Genomic DNA, 18889 nt, shown 5'->3' on the forward strand with positions numbered 1-18889 from the left:
CGAGCAAAGTATGAGATTCAGGGACTCTGACACAGATTTACTCCAGAGTAATCATTTAATCCTCCTGCCTCAGTTTTCCTAACTGGAAAAAAAGAAAAAAAAAAAGTAGCAACTATCAATTACCTACTTTGTAGGTCATATATTTGCAATGTCCTCAGGGAAATGAAAAGCATTATACAAACTATATGCACACATGTTAACGCTGATTAATTTTCTCTGTGCAAACATACCCTTTTTTCTTCTTCATTGCCCCTCCTCTCATTATATCAGCAGTCTCATCTGGAGGAGGACAAGGAACTGCTGACAGCTGAAGTATTTCCCCGCAGTTGTTCTTTTGAGATTCAGAAAAGCAACCACTCAACACAGCCCTGTGCTCAGCTGACTGTTTCCTTAATAGCCTTGCGCTTTCATGTGTTTCCTCATTTTCTGTTACATGAATTTAAAGCAATCTGATTTCCAAGTTAATTTGAAATGATGCAAGATCCATTAGTTGAGGTTATCATCTGCAAACTAACTCCGAGGGACAACTTTCACTCACTATACTTTCAGGTACACTCCCAGCAAACAAAGGAAGGGCTAGTGATGTGAATAAAGTCAGCAGGATTTGACCTAAAAAGCATGTCAGTATATAGAGGCACAGGAATACAGCCTAACTGCATAAGAAGCTTGTAATAAATGCAATAGCTCCTACACAGCCTGAGTTTTACACCAGTGAGCAGCCCTTCTGTGGTAGTGCTTACACAAATGACAATCAGAATATATACAGTTTTGCAAAAGACCATCTATAAGCATTTTTCTTAGGACGTTTGGATCCACAATTTCTGAGGAATACAATTTAAACATTTTGTGGAATAAAACTTTTGTTTCAGTTGTCACAAATCCAGAGTGAAATGGGGTACTTGTGCTCCACAGTGGCAGTTCCCATTAGATATAACTCATATTGGCCCTCTGCATCCAAGGGTAGAAGTTGGCTTTCTGACTTGCAGCACCCAAGATGCAGCATCCATTTATGATCATGGATGGAACAAACTGCAGTGGCAGATGTTGCTCAGAGAGGCTGTGGAGTCTCCCTTTTTGGACATACTCAGAGCTGTTTGTACATGTCCCAGGCAACGGGATCTGCTTGCACACGGAATTTCTATCAGATCCCGAGGTCCTTTCCAACATCAACCAGCCTGTGTTGGTCTGGTGCCTCTTGGATGCATGGCCTCTGACTGCCACTGCATCCTCTGGTCTGGATATTTTGGAGATGTCAGAAGTAACACCTCAAGGTTGTCCTTGAGTAAATGCAACTGGAAGCACCCAGACTGCTGAATTGTTAGAGGCTGAAAGCTGTGGGAAATTTCAGGGCACTGGCCAAGGAATGGAGACATGGCTGGATTTTCCTCACCCTGTTCAACAGCTGCAAATCCTCCACTCTTAGATATGCAGTCAATAGCTTACAAGCAGGAGTTCATGCTCCTATTCCACAACTGAAGCCAGCAGCCTTTTAAGCAATAGGCTCCTGACCACCTAATGTAGTGGGAAAGCTGAACAATACCACAATAACAATATCACAGGTTAACTTTTCAGCTGTCCTTAAGTAAAGACATCAAACAATTTAATTTGATAATGCTACCAAGAAAGAAAATCTTCGGGGAAAATGCCCAAGAAAGACTACCTCATCTCTGTATTGAGCTGTGACAAGTATACCAAAAAAAAAAAATCCATGTTTAAAAAAAAAAAAAGAAGGGATTTTAGGTAGCTTTGCTCCTGCCAAGCAATCTGCTCTCAGCTGACTGTAAAATCTCTCATGCTATCACACCAAAACTAAAAGGCAGAGAATACACTAACTAGCAGTGTGATGTTTGAAGTATTTAAAAGTGAAGAAGCAATTATGCCTGCTTTTAGAAAATGAGATAGTGGTCTCATCAGAAACAAATTCAATTTCAATAGTTACCTTGGCATGTAAAGGACTCGCTCTGCCACAACAAATCCCACCCTGAAGAAGAGGTTGCTGGCTGGGATGAATGGGAAAACCAGGAACAATAAGCCAACCAAAACTTCTTTGTGTTCCAGTTTCTGCAATAATACAAAATGAAACAAGAATCAACTAAAAAAATCCACTTAATTCACCACTAACTTTCCCCTTTCCTTTTGGGAGTCATAAAAAAAGCAACTTAGATTAACGTTTGATATGTTTTGCATTTAAAAGAAATTATTCCAAAACACTGTTCTTTGATATTTATGCACTGTTTGTGCATTTAATATGCCCAGAAAGTGCACAAACACTACCTAGAGTGTCTATTATTACTCTTGGTATCTTTTCCAAGGTCAGCTCTCCCATATGCATGGCATAGCTAGTACTGAGGATATAACCCACAATGGTAATATATAACTGTAGAACAGTGTAAATATATACATTAGCATGTCTATAGCAGTGTGACTGTATGTAAATACACAAATGCATATCACATACACACAGAGTGCTGTGTTCAATCCTAAATGTTTATAACAGAGAAAAAACCATTCAGTCAGCCACATTTTGTGTAAAGAAAACTAGCCCCAAATGACACATTAATGCAGTCATTTTATCCCTTTCAAGGAAATATCTAAACTTGAAATGATACTTTTGCACACAAGGTCTCCATACTCACAGAGTCAGAAATCTGAGACACGCTGTATGCTAAAATTAATGTTTTTCACTTGAGCTCAGTTAATGGCCTTCACTTGTGCTCACTTCAATGTTAGTTCATTCTTTGAACAGAAATCAAATTACCACATGCAATTCAAAACAACTGTGATCTGTGTGGCCAACACAAGTGTCTCAGGATGCCGCGATCAGCAGCGGCCACTGATCCTGCCATGGAGACACCCAAGCCTCCTTGAGCGAGTTGAGTTTCAGATTTAGCTCCACACCAAGAAGGCAAAACAGCTCTTGCTTTCTTCTGATGTTCTTAAAGAATGACATCAGGCTAACAGAAGTGTAGCTTTAGGCCTGCTCAGTCACTCAGGCAGACATCTGTGCTTTCATGCCCCGCGATACCGCTCCTCAGCAGCCGCCCGATGAAGAAGCTTTGTCACGCTTAGAAACAGATGCAACCAGAATCACTTAATGGTTGCGGTACTTTCTAATTGTTGTGGGCAATTTCTCAACTTTGGAGAGCAAATTGACTTCTCTGCTGGAGGGAGCTAAATTTAGGATCGCTGAACAAGATTTTTGAGCAGAGAAAGGGAGACCAATCAATGATGCTGGGCCAAGCAGTACAACCTGTCTTGCTTTTGCAAAGCTACAGACTGCAACACCAGTTACCACTGGTCTAGACAGTGGCTGAAATTCAGAAGCCTTACTATTAAAATATATTCATTCTATTCTATGGGAAAGACAATGAACATTCTCTATGGGTACCAAATGCACAGGTCCAAGTCAGGAGGCTCTGATGTTGCTTTAGAGGAGCTGAACCCCAGGATCACAAAAAAGTGCACTAGTTTCCCCTGTCTCAAAGAGGAAAGATGAGACAGAGAGAGGAGTAGAATTGATGTCCCCAGACTTCTTTATCAATATCTGCTTTAAACAGCACCACAGTTATCTGTGGTGCTTCTAGACACTTTTTCAGTGTCTTGGAATCACAGTTACTAGTGCCTACATGCAGTCACAAGAGCACCAAAAATATATTGTTCTCAGAGCTGAAGCTGACACCAATCCATAAAGCTGATGAGCAGAGCTGCCCAGTAATGGTCATTTTGGCTTCTAATTACAATAGAAAATCGAACAGAAAAAAAAAGGATTAAAAATTATTTCTCAACTCTGAATGCAAATTATCAGTCCTCAGCTCAACTCCAACTTTCCTCCCATTCAGCTCTGGAAATATACTCCATCTTCTCCTGCCATTTGGCACTTCCTTCCCACCTTGTCTGACTTAATTATGGTGCCCATTTTCTGCCACTACTCTACCCCAGGGGTTTAGTCACAAAGACCCGGAGGCACAAGAAGGTATGTTGGACCAAAGGGAGTGCACTGCTAATGCATAAAATGTTCTCTGCCACCAAGATATGCACTTGCTTTCAAATAAACCAGTTATCAAATACTTATCCAGTTATTGTTCATTAAATCAATAATTGGGAAAACAACCTCTAGTTAAAAATCTCTAGGAAGGACATGGTGTTACTCAAGGCTGCAACACTGTAGATAAGCAAAGAAAACTGAATGCTAGAGAAAGACAAAACTTGTACATCAAATGGGAAAGAGGAAAATGTGGGAATTAGCTCAGCTGAAGAAGAAAACAGTACTGCATGCCCTTTTTGTCTGCACAACACGTCACAACTCTGGGTTAATGCCATTGAGGGCTGCCAGCTCAGTCCCTTGGGCAGGGCTCAAAGACCTGCACTCACAAACCAGCCTCATGAAGCAGCAGAACCCTCCACGGTGCTACTGATTTCTGAAACAAAAAATAACTGGCAGTGGCCTTTCTGAAGCATTCCATTGAGGCAGAGGCTTTTGTGAAGAGCTGGTCCTCGAAGGCCAGGCTGCAGCTGGTTTTGTGCTACGCGTGGTCCTGCCTGTGAGCCAACTGGTCAAACTGCTGTGGTCATCCCAGAGCTCACTCTGGGCTTCTCTCCTCTGCCCAGAGAGTAACGTCTCCAAAATTTGTCCAGGGACTTCGTGTATGACATCTTCACCCTGTGGCTGGGTCCTGCCTGGGAGGAGAGGCTGGGGAGAGCCTCCAGGCAGGGCAGGACAAATAGGTGTGGTTGGTGGGCATGTGAAACTCATCCGTGGCCATCAGCAACACAGTCTGGATGCAGCCTCTGGCTCAAGCAACTTCCAAATTACTGGCTGCCCACAGTTTGGAATTCATACTGGAGGACAAAGCTCCCCTGTTCACGGCCAGATCTTATCTCTCACTTCCCTAAACAGTTTCTACTGACCAATTAGATACTGACAAAACCAGCCTTTGCCCTGACCAGAGAGCTGCACATTCTTCTATCTCAGCCTTGCCAGGGCACAGCAGAGCTACTTGTCCCCGCCTTTCCAGCAAGGGCTAACATCTGCTAACCTGGGCAGCTCAGGGAAAACAGAAGAAAGGACAGAAACACAACCACAATGTGTTGAAAGGATTGTATGTACCAGGGGTGATAACTGTAGACAGCTAAAAGCTAACAGCACAAGTCATAAGATACCATATTCTCCTTTATCCTTTTTCTCAACAAATTTACTTAGGATTCCCCTTCTATTCCCCTTTTCCCTGGAGGGACTGACAGATTTATAAGTAAGTAAGTAAGCAGGACAGAATGGCACAAGATCCTCAGGGAGTGGTACCGTAGGGTTGCAGGAACAGAGGACAGCAGGATCTCCAATGCAACTCAAGCCAGAGGAGATGCTTTTCACGTGTCTTTTAAATAAAACAGACTCAGTCTGTATGTAGCCTGTTACATTTTCCAGGCAAGGAAATAAAAGAAATATTGGGACCATATATTTGGTTTAACTACTTTGGTCATATAAGCCCACCTGAAACAGCTGAGCTAAAGGTGTCAGAATCAGCATCTTTCAGGTACCCAGAGCAGTAGTAAAAGCTTTTAAAGAGTAATAGGCAATTTTGTTTGTCTTCCTTTTTCCTTTGGACAAAAAAAGCTAGGACTAGAAATTACAGATCACTTCATTCCTTTTACAGAGAGACAACTCCTTTCATCTTAAAGGAAGTGCTTTCTTTTGGAAATACAAAACTTATCTTTCTGTCAGAGAGGTCTCTCTCTGGAAGGGAAAAAAAATAATCAATGAACACCTTTGAATTAACCCTAGAACAATTCCTCCTGTTAAGGACAAGCTGACTTCAAATCAAAATAGCATTTCTTATAGTAAAAAAATAGCTTGGTGGGAGGGAGGAGTTTTCAAATTCACATCTAACTCATTACAATTAAGCCTTCAATATACTGTAACCAAAAAAAAACCCAACAACAAACCAACGAACCAAACCAAAAACCAATCAAGAAAAGAGCCTTTTAAATTACTTTTCATAGACTTATCAAAGAACTAAAGAACACTACTTCTCCCAAGTAAAGTGTCACACTATCTCAAACAAAATATCAAAGAATCACTCCAAGGTCAAACATCATCAATACAGCAATAAATCTCAAAAATTGCTTCCTTGGCAACTTGGGGGAAAACGGAGAAACCCTTGATTTCACAACTGAAAGAAGTCCTTCCATATTACATAGAAGACGTTCCTGAGCCATAAATAAGTATTTGCTGACTACGGCTAAATCACAAGTCTTCTACAAGTCAGAGCCCTCAAAGTATGAGTGCAGGAGGTGCACAGATTACCTCAACATATCTGTCCTATCTGTGGACCTGCATAAGCCCACTGTAAATTCCTTACTTTTTCCCTTGAGAAAACATCGTCTGAGGTGCCAGATCCATCAAGTCCCAGATCCATTAAGTCTAGACTGTGATGACAGGACTGATGTTCACATCCCCTGGCACCTCCAAGGGCCGAGGCACTGGAAAGCAGAGCCATGAGGACAGCATTCCTTCTGGCTGGATTAAGTTGCACCTCAGGGAAGACAGCAGCTGGGCAAACAAATCTAAGCAAATTCCATTCTGTTCTACCTCTGAGTATTTCCAAAAGTGTTTATACATGCTTGCCTGTTTGATGGGAAGGTAGCAATCAAATGGGTTTAATTTCTTCCTCTAACGGTTTATTTTGAGAATGAGGCAAGTGCCACCTCTTCACCATTCAGAACCAACAGCTCCATGGAATAAAGACTTCCTTCCTACCAAATGCATCAATCACCCTCAGACAGTGAGCTCTTGTGCTTGGAACATCTAACTGCATGCACATAAAAGCTGGCATCCAGGAAAGTTGGGAGTGCATGGCTGTATAAAAGCAATGATTGCTATTCCTCATTTTCAAATGCTTGCAGGCCTAGGAGGTAAGTGCATTATCCATCAAAAGAGACACAGAGATTCAAAGAGGCTATGTGAGGGTCTGTAGACCACAGATAGAGGATGACACTTCTTCAGTTTATTCCTAACAGCCATTTGTGCAGACAGCACACAAACCTAGTTCATGTATTCCTGCTGTACCACTCTCTCATGAAGCCACAAGTAGCTTGGCAACACAACTCCTCACCAGCCTGCATCAAACCACTGGCAGTGTCTCACCTGGCAAGAGGTCAGGATCTGCAAACATCTACTCTTGCACTTTCCACATCTACAGTATTAAAGATAAAAGGGATGGTGTAGGATGCACATCAAATTCACTCTGCATTCATGATGATAAAAAGAAAGCATAAGCTAATCAGGAATCAACCCCAGGGATTCATTTCTTCACAGGAAAAAAAAATCCCTGTGGTTGTAAAGCTCCCAGAAGCAAGCACTGGGTGCTCCCAATCCAACCTCACTGGTGCAGGCACATACAGGTCATGGCACAGCTGTACCATCCTCCATGTACCATCAGCATGGTCTCCTTTAGGTCACCAGCAGAAATCAGGATGAGACATGCACATCTTTATCTTCTGTGACCAAACAGGTGGGCACTGTGGAGCTGAGGCTGTTTCACTCTGCTGCCTGCGCCACTATTTCTAAGTGAATGATGCCAAAAGTCAGGTGTCAACAGATGGTCTGAAAAACTCAAACATTTGGTAAGGCAAAGGTAACTTCCCAGCTTCAAATCTGGCTCAGACATCTGGTTTAATCAGCTTGCTCCTACAAATAGAGCCACAAATTCTGTAATCACTACAATTTATCAGTTTTATTCTTTCATCTCATTTAAAAAAATTAAAAAATCAGCATCTTCAGTAGCACCAGCTGCTTGAATGCCAGGCTTATCAAGTCACTGACTTCCTAAAATAACTCAATTTTCCTTGGCGATCATCTAGTTTTGATAGAAATCACTCACAGTTACTACTGACTAGAATTAATCACATTTTGTACTTCAGATAGTCCAGAGCCGTGGAGATTTACAACACTATTTTGACCATCACTTCTGTTTGCTTATTAACTACCTGACACACTGATATTATTTCAAGTATCTGGCAACAACAAAACCTACTTTCCAGCTGCAGCACCTGTTCAGGAACTGGTGTACAGGCAAACACACACCAGCCAGGATCTGAATAAAAACCCTTTAAAGTAGCATTGGCTTCCTAACCTAGGATTATATGAAGAGGAATCCTTGGCACGTATCTCAGACCACCCTAACAAGATCTTTCCAATTCCAGAAGGAATCAAGTCCTGGTCTGTAAAACAGGTAAAACAGCATTTTTTTCAGAAGTGCTGAAAGTACCTAAAAAGTTTACATCAATGGGAGCTGTGGACACTCAGCAGCTCTGGAAATCAGTCTTTCAATTATAGAATAAAAGCAGAAAGTAGTCCTTTCTCACTTCCATAACCAACAGCAGGGCATAGAAGTATATTCCACAATACTTCACTTTTTACTTTAGCGTCTTATAGTAAAATTTTGATATCTATTATTTTCTTTTCCCCTGTAGACGTCAGCTACCCATCCATTCAGCTGTGTGTTTACAGTCTTTTTAACCCAGGTTTCTAAAACTCCCTGAAGATATAAGCTCATTTTCCCAATCCTTAATCTCTGCAACCTCTAATTCCACTTGACAAGCCAATTTGAGCAAGATGAAGGAGCACACACATCTTTGAAAGAGAAGTGAAACATTCCAAAAGGAAATAGGAAAATCAACAAATTGCTCCAGGAATTCAAATAATGCTTTTGACCTTCTGGTGGTTTTTCCCTCTTCCCTTTCATTCTATGACTGCAGGCTGCTTCACCAAGTGGGGAAAACAAAACAAAACAGGCAAAATTTAATGCACACTGCTTGCAGTACATAAAAGAATGCTCTTTGGAAAAGCAACTCTGTTCTTGGCAAGTTTGCTCTTAAGAAGGGAACAAGGAACAAGAGGATTCTAACAAATATACCACAATAGCTTGGCACCCTAATGTTTTACTAAGGCCAAATTGCCATGATGAGCACCATTACCTCCCCCAGCTATAAATTTCTTGGTCCTCATTTCACCTACCCTCTCCTACTCACCCCTATTACTGTGCCACTCCAAACCTTTCAGCTCTGAGTGGGCCTTGAAACATTAACTCAAATCAGAAGAAGAAAATGGTAGAATAAAAGGAGTATTTCAGTATTAATATACTGAAAATGGCAGAACTACCTGCCCCTATGAAAATGACCTTCCTAGCGTGACAAACTCCTGCAGGTGTTAAGAGCCTGTTTGGTGAGATGTTGAATATATTCATGGTGAGCCAAATCAGAAGTACTACAGCTATGGTTATAATTACTCACGAGTGTATCACACTCCAAACCCGTTATTTCAAACATCTACTGAGAAAAAGAGCAAGGTGTTCTGATAGTTCTTCTGTTTGCTTTTTTGATCCAGAATAGCAGTCACAAACATACTAAGGAAGGATTTTCCTTTCACTTGAGTCTGTCAGCTGGCACAACAAGCACCCTGGGAAGGCTTTCCTGTTTCTTCCAGCCCCACCAGGGACCTGCACACAGCTGATCCGTTTGCAGCAGTCGACAGAGCAGAAATGCAGCCAGAGAGGCACTCGGGGTGCCCGCAAGGGGCTCCCCCCCTTCCCCTAGCTTTCACTAAACAGAGTCTTTCTGGCTTATTACTCTCTCCCTGCAGCAAATATTAACAACAGAAGCAGCATAGAAAAAACTCACTGCTAAGGATTAAGAACATCAGCCCTGACCTTCTCTCTCTCTGTGGAAGGAATTCAAGTGGCCCTCAGGAAAATGAAAGCAGGATTTATTTTAAATGGACCTTTTATGAAAATGACTGTGGTTTCCAGCTCGTCAGATAGACTCCATCAGTGAATAGCCTTATTCACCTTGCTGTGCCTTTGACGTAGGTATTGTTCTGGAAGTGTTGTGGCATATAAATTTTGCTAGGCATACTTTCTAACTATGCTGGTACTACTGTAGAATATTATAAAAGGCAATTGTTCCCCAGAAAGGTCCATAAGCTGTGATTTATTAATGAAATGCCAACCTGGGAAACGAGGCAAGGGCCTCAAGAGTGCAGGGTAAAGTAAATAGCATAACAGAATACACACAGTGAGTGCTAGCAAAAACAACAGAAACACGCACACAAAGAAGAGATACAAATGAATTCCTCTCCTTGATGGAATTGAACATTGTCAGCTAAGAAATTTAGCCTTCAAGTGACTGAAGAATATACTCAGATGATATTCATACATATAATCTACCAGAAAAATGGCAGTATGATGACAATTACAGCACGAATTAAAGTCATCATAATTTGGTATAAAATGCCTTGTCTTGGCTAAGAAGCACTATGCAGGGAAATTTAAAGAGGCAGCATTACCTTTAAAATTAGACTCAAAGTAAAAAACTACCAACTGTAGAATATGAAAGATCAGGATAATATGTATCTCAGTCGCATTTCATGAACATAACCTGAAAACCACCACAACTTCCTGTACCATATGTAGCCACATCACACAGAGCAGAAGAGTGTGTTCTTTGAAAAGGTATATCCTAGAGGACACTAGACATATCTTTTTAATTGACGTGAAACGTAAGCAGCACTCCCTCCTCAGACATGAGACTGCTGCACATCATCATGTGTTCCTGCTGAACAGGTAGAAGGTGCTGTGAACCACCATAAGGTCCCTCCATAGTGCTGGTCATGAGCACAGATGCATGATGGCCAAGCAATATGAGGCACGATACGTTCCCCCAAAGTGGTCAGGTACAAAAGCTACTGTTTCAAATTAGTTTTCCAGGTCAGCTGGCTCTGAACTAGCCCATGGCACACACACGTGAGGTATCCCACTATCAGCCCTCCATGTATGAGGTACCAATGGAAAGTGGAATCCCATCCATCATGTACTCTGTACATACACATTCACGGCTACAACTACAGGACAAGCCGCATTTTAATCACACTGCTAATTAAGCAGCGACCTAAAAATGCCATGCAGAGTGGCACCTGAAGGGTCTTCCTTTCATGCTCGTTGAGTTATTATGACATGTCAAAGAAATAACTGTCACCCTGATGATAATGCCAAGAATTGTTGTCCTCCCTTCAGTTCTCCAGGTGCTTGCCGCTTCTTCCAGGATAGGAAGGCAGCACTGTGGGCCCCTGGGAAGGCCAGTGGCCATTTGAAGCACCAGATTATTTCTCTGACCTTGCAACTGGCATGCTTGACACGCAATAAGAGAGTCAGTCATTTCCTGGTGCCTTTGTAACCCATCTAGTCCCAAAGCTGGAAATCCGACCACATCCATTCCTCACAGCTGAGGCTGTCCTTGAAAATGAATGATAAATAAATGTCATTCTCTTTTCCCAGCTATTAATATATCTCCGGGGTGCAAGTGTTTGCAATAACATCCCCAGCCTTTGTCACATCTCCAGCATGCTACTTGAAGCCTGTGTGAGGAAATTCACTGCAAAGAGCTGAGCAGAACCTGCGGATTTTGAGACAAACCAGTGACTCCTGGTACCTTGGCTAAAAAAGCTCCAGAGAGGCCAATTTGCAGAGCATGCTGGGCATCTGCATGGTGAAAAATCAAGTCCCAAAAGGTTTCAAAGAGCTGCTTAATGGTGGACTGCCACTTTGCCACATTAGTCACTACGGAAAAATCTTGGCCAGAGGTGACAGCAAGGTCTTTTCCTCCCCCAGTGGGAGATGCAACAAGGAGCTGGCCTTTTTTTTTTTACTCCTACCAGACCTCCTGAAGATGGGCATTAATTGTGACATGTGATAGGGATGGATGCAGCAAGACACAAGCATGGCTGTGCACCTCAACACTGTGCAGGGCAACAAGTCCTACTTGGGGAGCTGCTCACAGGGAGCTCTGGCCAATAGGCAAGAGGGATTCGCACTACACAGAAGTGACCCAGAGAATGGAAATTCTATACAAGATATTAAGAAAGCAATTTTTTCAAGTAACTTCCTCATTAAGTAAGGTGGAGGCCAACAGTGAAAGTGCACGTGGAGGATAAGAAGGGATGCTTGTCTCTTCAAACAAACTGAAGAGCTGCCTTCTGCATTTCTGCAGTTCTCAGCATTAAACCCCCATCTAGTAACAGACATGCTCCAAGAAAAGCACCTATGGACAGAAATCTTCCACTGTTTCTTCTCCTTCAGAGGCATAACAATGCTCACAAAATGAAACAGAACAAGAAAGCTTCATACCTTAGACGTCCTTTATCAGCCCTACACATACATGCCAACAGAGTTATTACCCTAATCAAAACAGCAACAACAAATTAGCCCTGTTTAAAATTCAATGGCACCAAAGGCAGAAATCCAATCCATGTATTCCCTAATTACAGTCCATGCAATACATTCTGCAAGTCTCCTGTGAGCTTGTGTTGTGGATGCACAGGCATCATCTCTTACCACAGACAATCAATTCAGAGTTCACTGGACAAATGTCCTCACTGCTGCCAAAACAATTTCTAGCATTTCCATTCTCCATGCCACAGAAAGGAAAGTGACAGTGCCAACGAGAATGAATGAGGTTTTGTCCTCTCTTACCCCTGCACACCTACACTCTCAGACAAAAGGCACACAAACTGCATATCTGTTCACTCGAAAATAATTCCTTGGAAAATTCCAAGCTATCTCTTCCAGGTTGGAGTTTGCAATGAAAAAGGAGAGAAAAATGGCTTCTAAGAAAGTTGTGTGTTTGCTTTAAAAGAAAACAGAACATCTTACACTTTATGAAGTGGGAAAAATCAACAGATGTGTCTTGTGCTGCCTACAAGCTGTAAAATACAGAGAAATAGCCTGTCTGGGGCTTAACTGAAAGATGGTCCTTCTTGAGGAAAGCAATGCCATATAAAAGGCCACTGCTGTTGCACCTAGAAAAGTGCTTTCTTAAGAGCCTAATATAATCAGTTTTGCCTGCAGTTCATGTGTCCTGAACTTCCCTCTCTCCATTGTAAAAGGGAGTGTTTGAAGACGAACAGGATAATTTATTTCCAGGAAAAAGGGCACTTCCTGCTGTTTGCTTTCCTCAGTAATGCACACTACTCAGCACAACACAATCTTCATACAATTTTCATACAACTTAAAGGCAGTATCACAACTGGGTGACTATGTGAGTTGTTAAAAGTAAAACAGAAAAAAGCTTCAGAAATCAGAAATTTAGAATTTCCTGAAAAGCAAAATATTTCAGCTCTCTCCAATTATACCTCTAATTATATGCATATATATGCTCCATCCCTGGAAGTGTTCAAGGCCAGGTTGGATGGAGCTCTGAGCAACCTGGTCTAGTGGAAGGTGTCCCTGCCCCTGGCAGGGGGGTTGGAACTAGATGATCCCTCTCAACCAAATCATTCTGTGATTCTATGATTCTATACGTAGGGCTGGGGGAAGCATGTCCAAGGTGATCCCCAGGAATCATTACCAGTTCCATGTTCACAGTGGGTTTGTTGGAGGCTGCAACCGGAGACTGTCAAGATGATTCTAGTTTTACTGAACTAGATACAAAAGCAGATTGCTTCAGGTCCAACTGATTCAGTGTTTGGGGTTTTCAAGAATAAACACAAAGAATGAATTTCAAAGCATCCAGTAAGTAAATGTCCAAAGAGTGAAATTCATATTGTTTAATAACATTAACAGTGGTCAAGCGCAAAACTGAACTTCTCACAAAAAATTACAAGTTGTAGTTTCAAATCAAACAGTGGTATTTCTAGATCCAGATTGATTTGTTTTGATTTAAAAAATAAATAATAAAAATATTATAAAATCTAGACATTTAATACACAAAATGTTTTGAAGTATTTTGTTTTGCAGTTTGACAGAAGACAAATGACTCATTTACCCAAAGGAATCCTTTTGGATTATTATTTTACCCAAAATAAAGTAACACAAAATGTCTTCAGATAATTCTGAAATATTTTTTCCAAGCGAACCAACAATATTATTCTTACACATAGTTCAAATTCTGACAACAGGAGAAGAAATAAAAATGAAATGAAACTTCAAAGAACATGGAGTAAGATTTTTCAGAAGTCTTCAGTACTGGGCTAATGAGAATTTTATCATTAACTTTCCTGGGAATAGGATTAGGTATAATGCAAACAGTTCTGAATATCGCTAGCAGTGAATAATGAAAGCAGGAGGAATACGAGATGATGTACAACCTGCAGGTAGAACTAGTGAATACCTAATAGGGTATTTTCCCATATTTCCTACACAGCATCCGCCAATGTATTATCTAAATTAATGACTCTGCAGCCTCAAACTGTTTGGTTCATTTTCTTTCTCTTATCAGGAGCACAAGGAAGACTGCCAGGGTAGACGGAAGCATGTACATGACCTGCACATTTCGGCATAACACAGGTATTAAAAACCTGTCACTCTTCTACTATGCTTTTCAGTGATACATATATTTAAGAGAGAGAAACTTTTGTACTATTTCCAAAATGACTACCAACACCTTTCTTAAAGAAGCTTCCACAACACAGCTGAAGGAGGAACAGCTTGTAAGTTCCTATGATCCACAAAAAACCCCTTTCCATATAAGTGCATATCTGATCTCTGACAAGGCTAGTACAATCTCACTTCCATGTCTGCAATACAATTAATGGTGCCTCTGAGATGCTGAATTGTAAAGTATGGCTTACCAACTATTTATTTACACTAAAGAACAATTTCCAGATCATTTCAGATTTCCCACATTCCATTACTCTGCTGACAAAAAAATCTTCTCATCGAGATTTATCCAACGTTTAGGTTTTAGAAGCACAGCAGAAGTGCAAATACAAGAACTGATTTTATTTTCAAATGGCTCTGCAGATGACAGTTCCCAGCCCTGTTTGAAGTAAGTGACAAAAAGCCTAATGACTATGGGAGAGGCAGAAATGCTTAACAACTTCAGTGGGGTTTGGATCATTAACAGTAATCGAATGCAGGATTCCAGGCCAAGTTTTGCCCTCAAATCAGACCAATAAGAGACCGAGACATTCAACTAGAAAGATATTCTCATCTGTTAAGCTTGCCTGCATCAGTTATTAATGGTATGTTTCTTTCATCTCAATCCAATGCATTCCAGAGGAAAACTTGTGCTTAACCAACCATTTCATCTGAAGATCATAGAATCATAGAATAGAATCATAGAATCAGTTGGGTTGGAAGAGACCTCCGAGATCATCAAGTCCAATCCTTGATCCAACACCACTGTGGTTACTAGACCATGGCACTAAATGCCACATCCAGTCATCTTAAAAACCTCCAGGGATGGAGAATCCACCACTTCCCTGGGCAGCCCATTCCAATGCCTGATTACCTTCTCTGTAAAGAATTTCTTCCTATTATCTAACCTAAACCTCCCCTGGCAGAGCTTAAGACCATGCCCTCTTGTCTTGCTGATAGTTGCCTGGCAGAAGAGACCAACCCCCACCTGGCTACAACCTCCTTTCAGGAAGTTGTAGAGAGTGATGAGGTCTCCCCTGAGCCTCCTCTTCTCCAGGCTGAACAACCCCAGCTCCCTCAGCCTCTCCTCACAGGACTTGTGCTCGAGTCCCTTCACCAGCCTCGTTGCTCTTCTCTGGACATATCATGCAGTCATGGGAGAGTGCATCGAAGACCACAAGAGAAAATGAGAATCATCAGCAAGCATGGAAAACCTGGAATCACAAGCACCTAAAATCATCTCTGAAGCAAAAAAGACACATGTCCGGATGAATGTTACATCAGGAAGCCTGGAGGCCTTTGGGGGTGATGTGTCTAAAGGAGACATGGAGACCTCTGATCTGATAAGCTGTGTTGCTGACCTGCAGTACGAAAACCATAAGATTAGGAAACAAAAGATCTCTATTTTTTTAAATGTTGTACTGTATGTGTTTTGGTGTTACCTTGAATGCAGCAATGCAGTGTAGGCTGAGTAATGCCAGCACCAGCACCAGGAACACTGTGGCTAAGTTCCTTGCATCCCAGATGGACTCGACCAGAGGGATGCTGCCGACCTGCCAGTCGTAGCACAGGGTGATTGGGGCCAGCAGAAGCCACGCATTGAAGGCCAGAAGGTAGGAATAAGTTAAAAACCTGCAAATGAAAACAGGTAATGTAATACATGGAATGACTGCCAACACAGGAAACATTTGCCTTTGGCAATTGCCACATACTGTGTGGGAGGAGAAAAAAACAAAACAACCAGCCAGCAACACTCTGCACACACAGGCGACACCACACCTCTCTGTCAACAAGGAGATGCCAACATAGGCAAGAGGCACTTTAACAGACTGTTTAAAGAAATAACATAAGATCAGCAATATTTACACAGTTTCTATGCACCAGCCTTTGGAAAACTAACAGACCTTCATCTCCCATTTGAATGTTGGACTTTTGAAGTGACTTTCTGCCAGCTTCAAGAATAAATGAATAGTAACTAAGCAGGTACACACATGTATTGAATTTTTACACTGTTCACTACATCACTGCTGCAATACAAAAGATCCTTCTAGCTGGGTTTGACTTAAACTTTAGGATTTCTTCTATATGCACAACATTGAGCAACTAAAGAAAGACTCTTCTCTCTTTTCTCTTTGCAAACCAAGGCATAGAGAGAAAATACAGAAGAAAGGAGGCAGAGGTAATTCTTGGCTGATCCCACCACAGCTTATTAGGGCTGGGGACAGATTGCATGAGATGTGCTACAGAAATATGAAGAAGTAGGGAACCTTTCAAATTGTTGCAATCTCCAATAATTGTTAGTCTCAATAGAGAGGAAATTAATGGGCAATGGAAATGGGGAGCATGCTGCCCAATGGGAAGTATGGAGGGCTTTCAGAAGACTGAACAAGAACAGCATGTGTGTGACTGGGCTAAAGAAAACAAGTAAAAAATAAAAATCAAACCCACATCCCTCTCCCCTCCCCAGGATTTTGCTTCTTGGCATCTACTTGCCAAAAAGTGCATCTGAAATTGAAATACCTTTGAGTGCAAGAGATTGGAGATTATTCCAGCAATCACGAAATCAACCAAGCAAAATTGCAACAGCCTTTGAATAGACAAACTCTTCCTTGGTTCACAAACAGAAAAATCCACATTGTGCACAGCACCAAAAATGGCAAATACTAAAAAAAAAATAAAATAAAAATATATTCTATCCTGCATAGGATTTCTTCCATCTGAGCCTGCTTTGGCAGTTGTTATCACACCCAGTTGCCATGGTACCTCAGCAGCTTTATTAAAATGATAACAAAGGATGGCAGAGATGTCAAGCCATGTAGACGGAGGATTGTTTCACTTGCCATTTACAAACATGCCTCTTTGGGGTCAAAATGTAGCCCCTTACAATAGCACTTATAACATTATATTAAATTTGTGGCAGAATAGTAAGACACTGAAGCTAAATGTGACTCCAGGCAGGCAGGATGGAAGTTCCCAGGTGGGTGTTGGGCCCTAAATTTCTGTGAAAATGTTTTTAAACAACTACAAACTGCTGGGATATCAGTTTCTCTTCTCATCCGAAAAACAAACGACTCCAGCAGCACAGTGACCCAAAAGCAGGGAGGCTTACAGAGCTGGAATAATGTTTCATTGCAAACAGTCAAAGAGGCACATTCTTATTTTCCCACAAATCTTTCTAAGCTCCCAATTCTGGTGGAAAGTAGAATATTCCCACATTTTTAAGGTTTTCAGCCATGTCGTAAACTTCTCTTCCATCCCTCCATTTTCCTCACCTTCCCCATCCTAAGGTACTAAACAAGGGTAAAAGTGAGAACAAAATCCATTTTCTCTCTTAACAGAGGCAGCGATTAGAAAGCCAGTTTCTATTTAAGAAAGCATCCCTCAAAAACATGAACTAATTTTACTCAAACTCTTCTTGCAATTTTGATTGTTCACTCTTTCTAAAAAACAAATGTGTTTTCTAGTCACCAATCCAATCTCTTCTGGACCACATTACAGAGGAACACAGCAACACAAAATCTGGTTGGGTTTAATCAGGCCAAGGCATTCACTTGTTATGTTATGTTATGTGTGGCCTGACCCACCTCTGCTCAGCCATAAACAGACTTCTCTATCAGCCTCAACACAACGTCAGTTCAGAAAAGGCTGCCAGCACTTATTTACAGCTTAAAAACCAAACTGAGATCCATTTCTAGCTTTACTTTTAAAAGAAAAAGCATGTCTATTTAGGTAAATCTGAATAATGTCATGACATACGATACCATTAATACAAGTGCATATATTGAACAGGATTTTCAGAGGCGCTGAGTTAGTTTTGCACTTGATGCTTTAGGAGAGCCCAGTTTTTGCAGTGAGTGTCCTTTAAGCTGTGGCATATGAACATTCTCAGTAAGCTTCACAATATTGATGGAAGATTGTATGTAAACCACAGCACACACCAGAAACCCTCCCCTACTTACTCAGATGGGCTGCTGGGTAGGAAGGAATGAGAAGACATTTGGGATCTTTGCAAACTGCAGCACTGCAGTTAAAGACAGACTAGTGTCTGTCTAGAAGATGCTTTTCTGCATCTTCACTGATAAGGCAGGAGCTGATAAATCCTTACACAGCACAGAATAAATAAACACAGTTTGCCACCATAACAAATTGAGTCAGTTTAACAATCTAAGAGGAACTCAGGGTAGCCAGAGCAGTGTGCATTAATGCATTTCTGCTGGAAGGTTAGGACAAGCTGCTGTTGAAGATGAGAAGTCCCTCTCCAGGACCCACACTGATCAGGAGAGGTTTGTAAACAAATGTCTATTTTCAAGCGCTTGTGAGGTTTCAGTCTTCCTTGGGAAGACTGTGCACAACTTGCTGCCAGAGGTGGGTCCCAAAGGAGATGGACAATCGCTCTGTTCCACTGTGGCAATAAGTAGTCTTTTAATATGCTCTTCCAGCAGCAGTGAAGTATTTTAAAGCCTGTGACAGTCATTACCATCTAA

At 41.5% G+C, this 18889-nt stretch overlaps 1 protein-coding gene across 2 annotated transcripts in view; it reads right to left on the reverse strand.

Annotated features, from left to right (window-relative positions):
- TMTC1 (transmembrane O-mannosyltransferase targeting cadherins 1) overlaps positions 1-18889 on the reverse strand; it is a 145790-nt gene that overhangs the window by 60499 nt on the left and 66402 nt on the right. For both annotated transcript variants that reach the window (XM_064654637.1, XM_064654636.1), the window contains exons 8-9: positions 15848-16037; positions 1940-2061 (exon numbers count right to left, since the gene is read on the reverse strand). In XM_064654637.1, coding sequence (XP_064510707.1) covers positions 1940-2061; positions 15848-16037 — 312 coding nt within the window. The remainder of the gene's footprint in view (positions 1-1939; positions 2062-15847; positions 16038-18889) is intronic.

The sequence above is a fragment of the Pseudopipra pipra genome, chromosome 5 (genome assembly GCF_036250125.1).
Source record: "Pseudopipra pipra isolate bDixPip1 chromosome 5, bDixPip1.hap1, whole genome shotgun sequence".
Classification (NCBI taxonomy): Eukaryota; Metazoa; Chordata; class Aves; order Passeriformes; family Pipridae; genus Pseudopipra; species Pseudopipra pipra.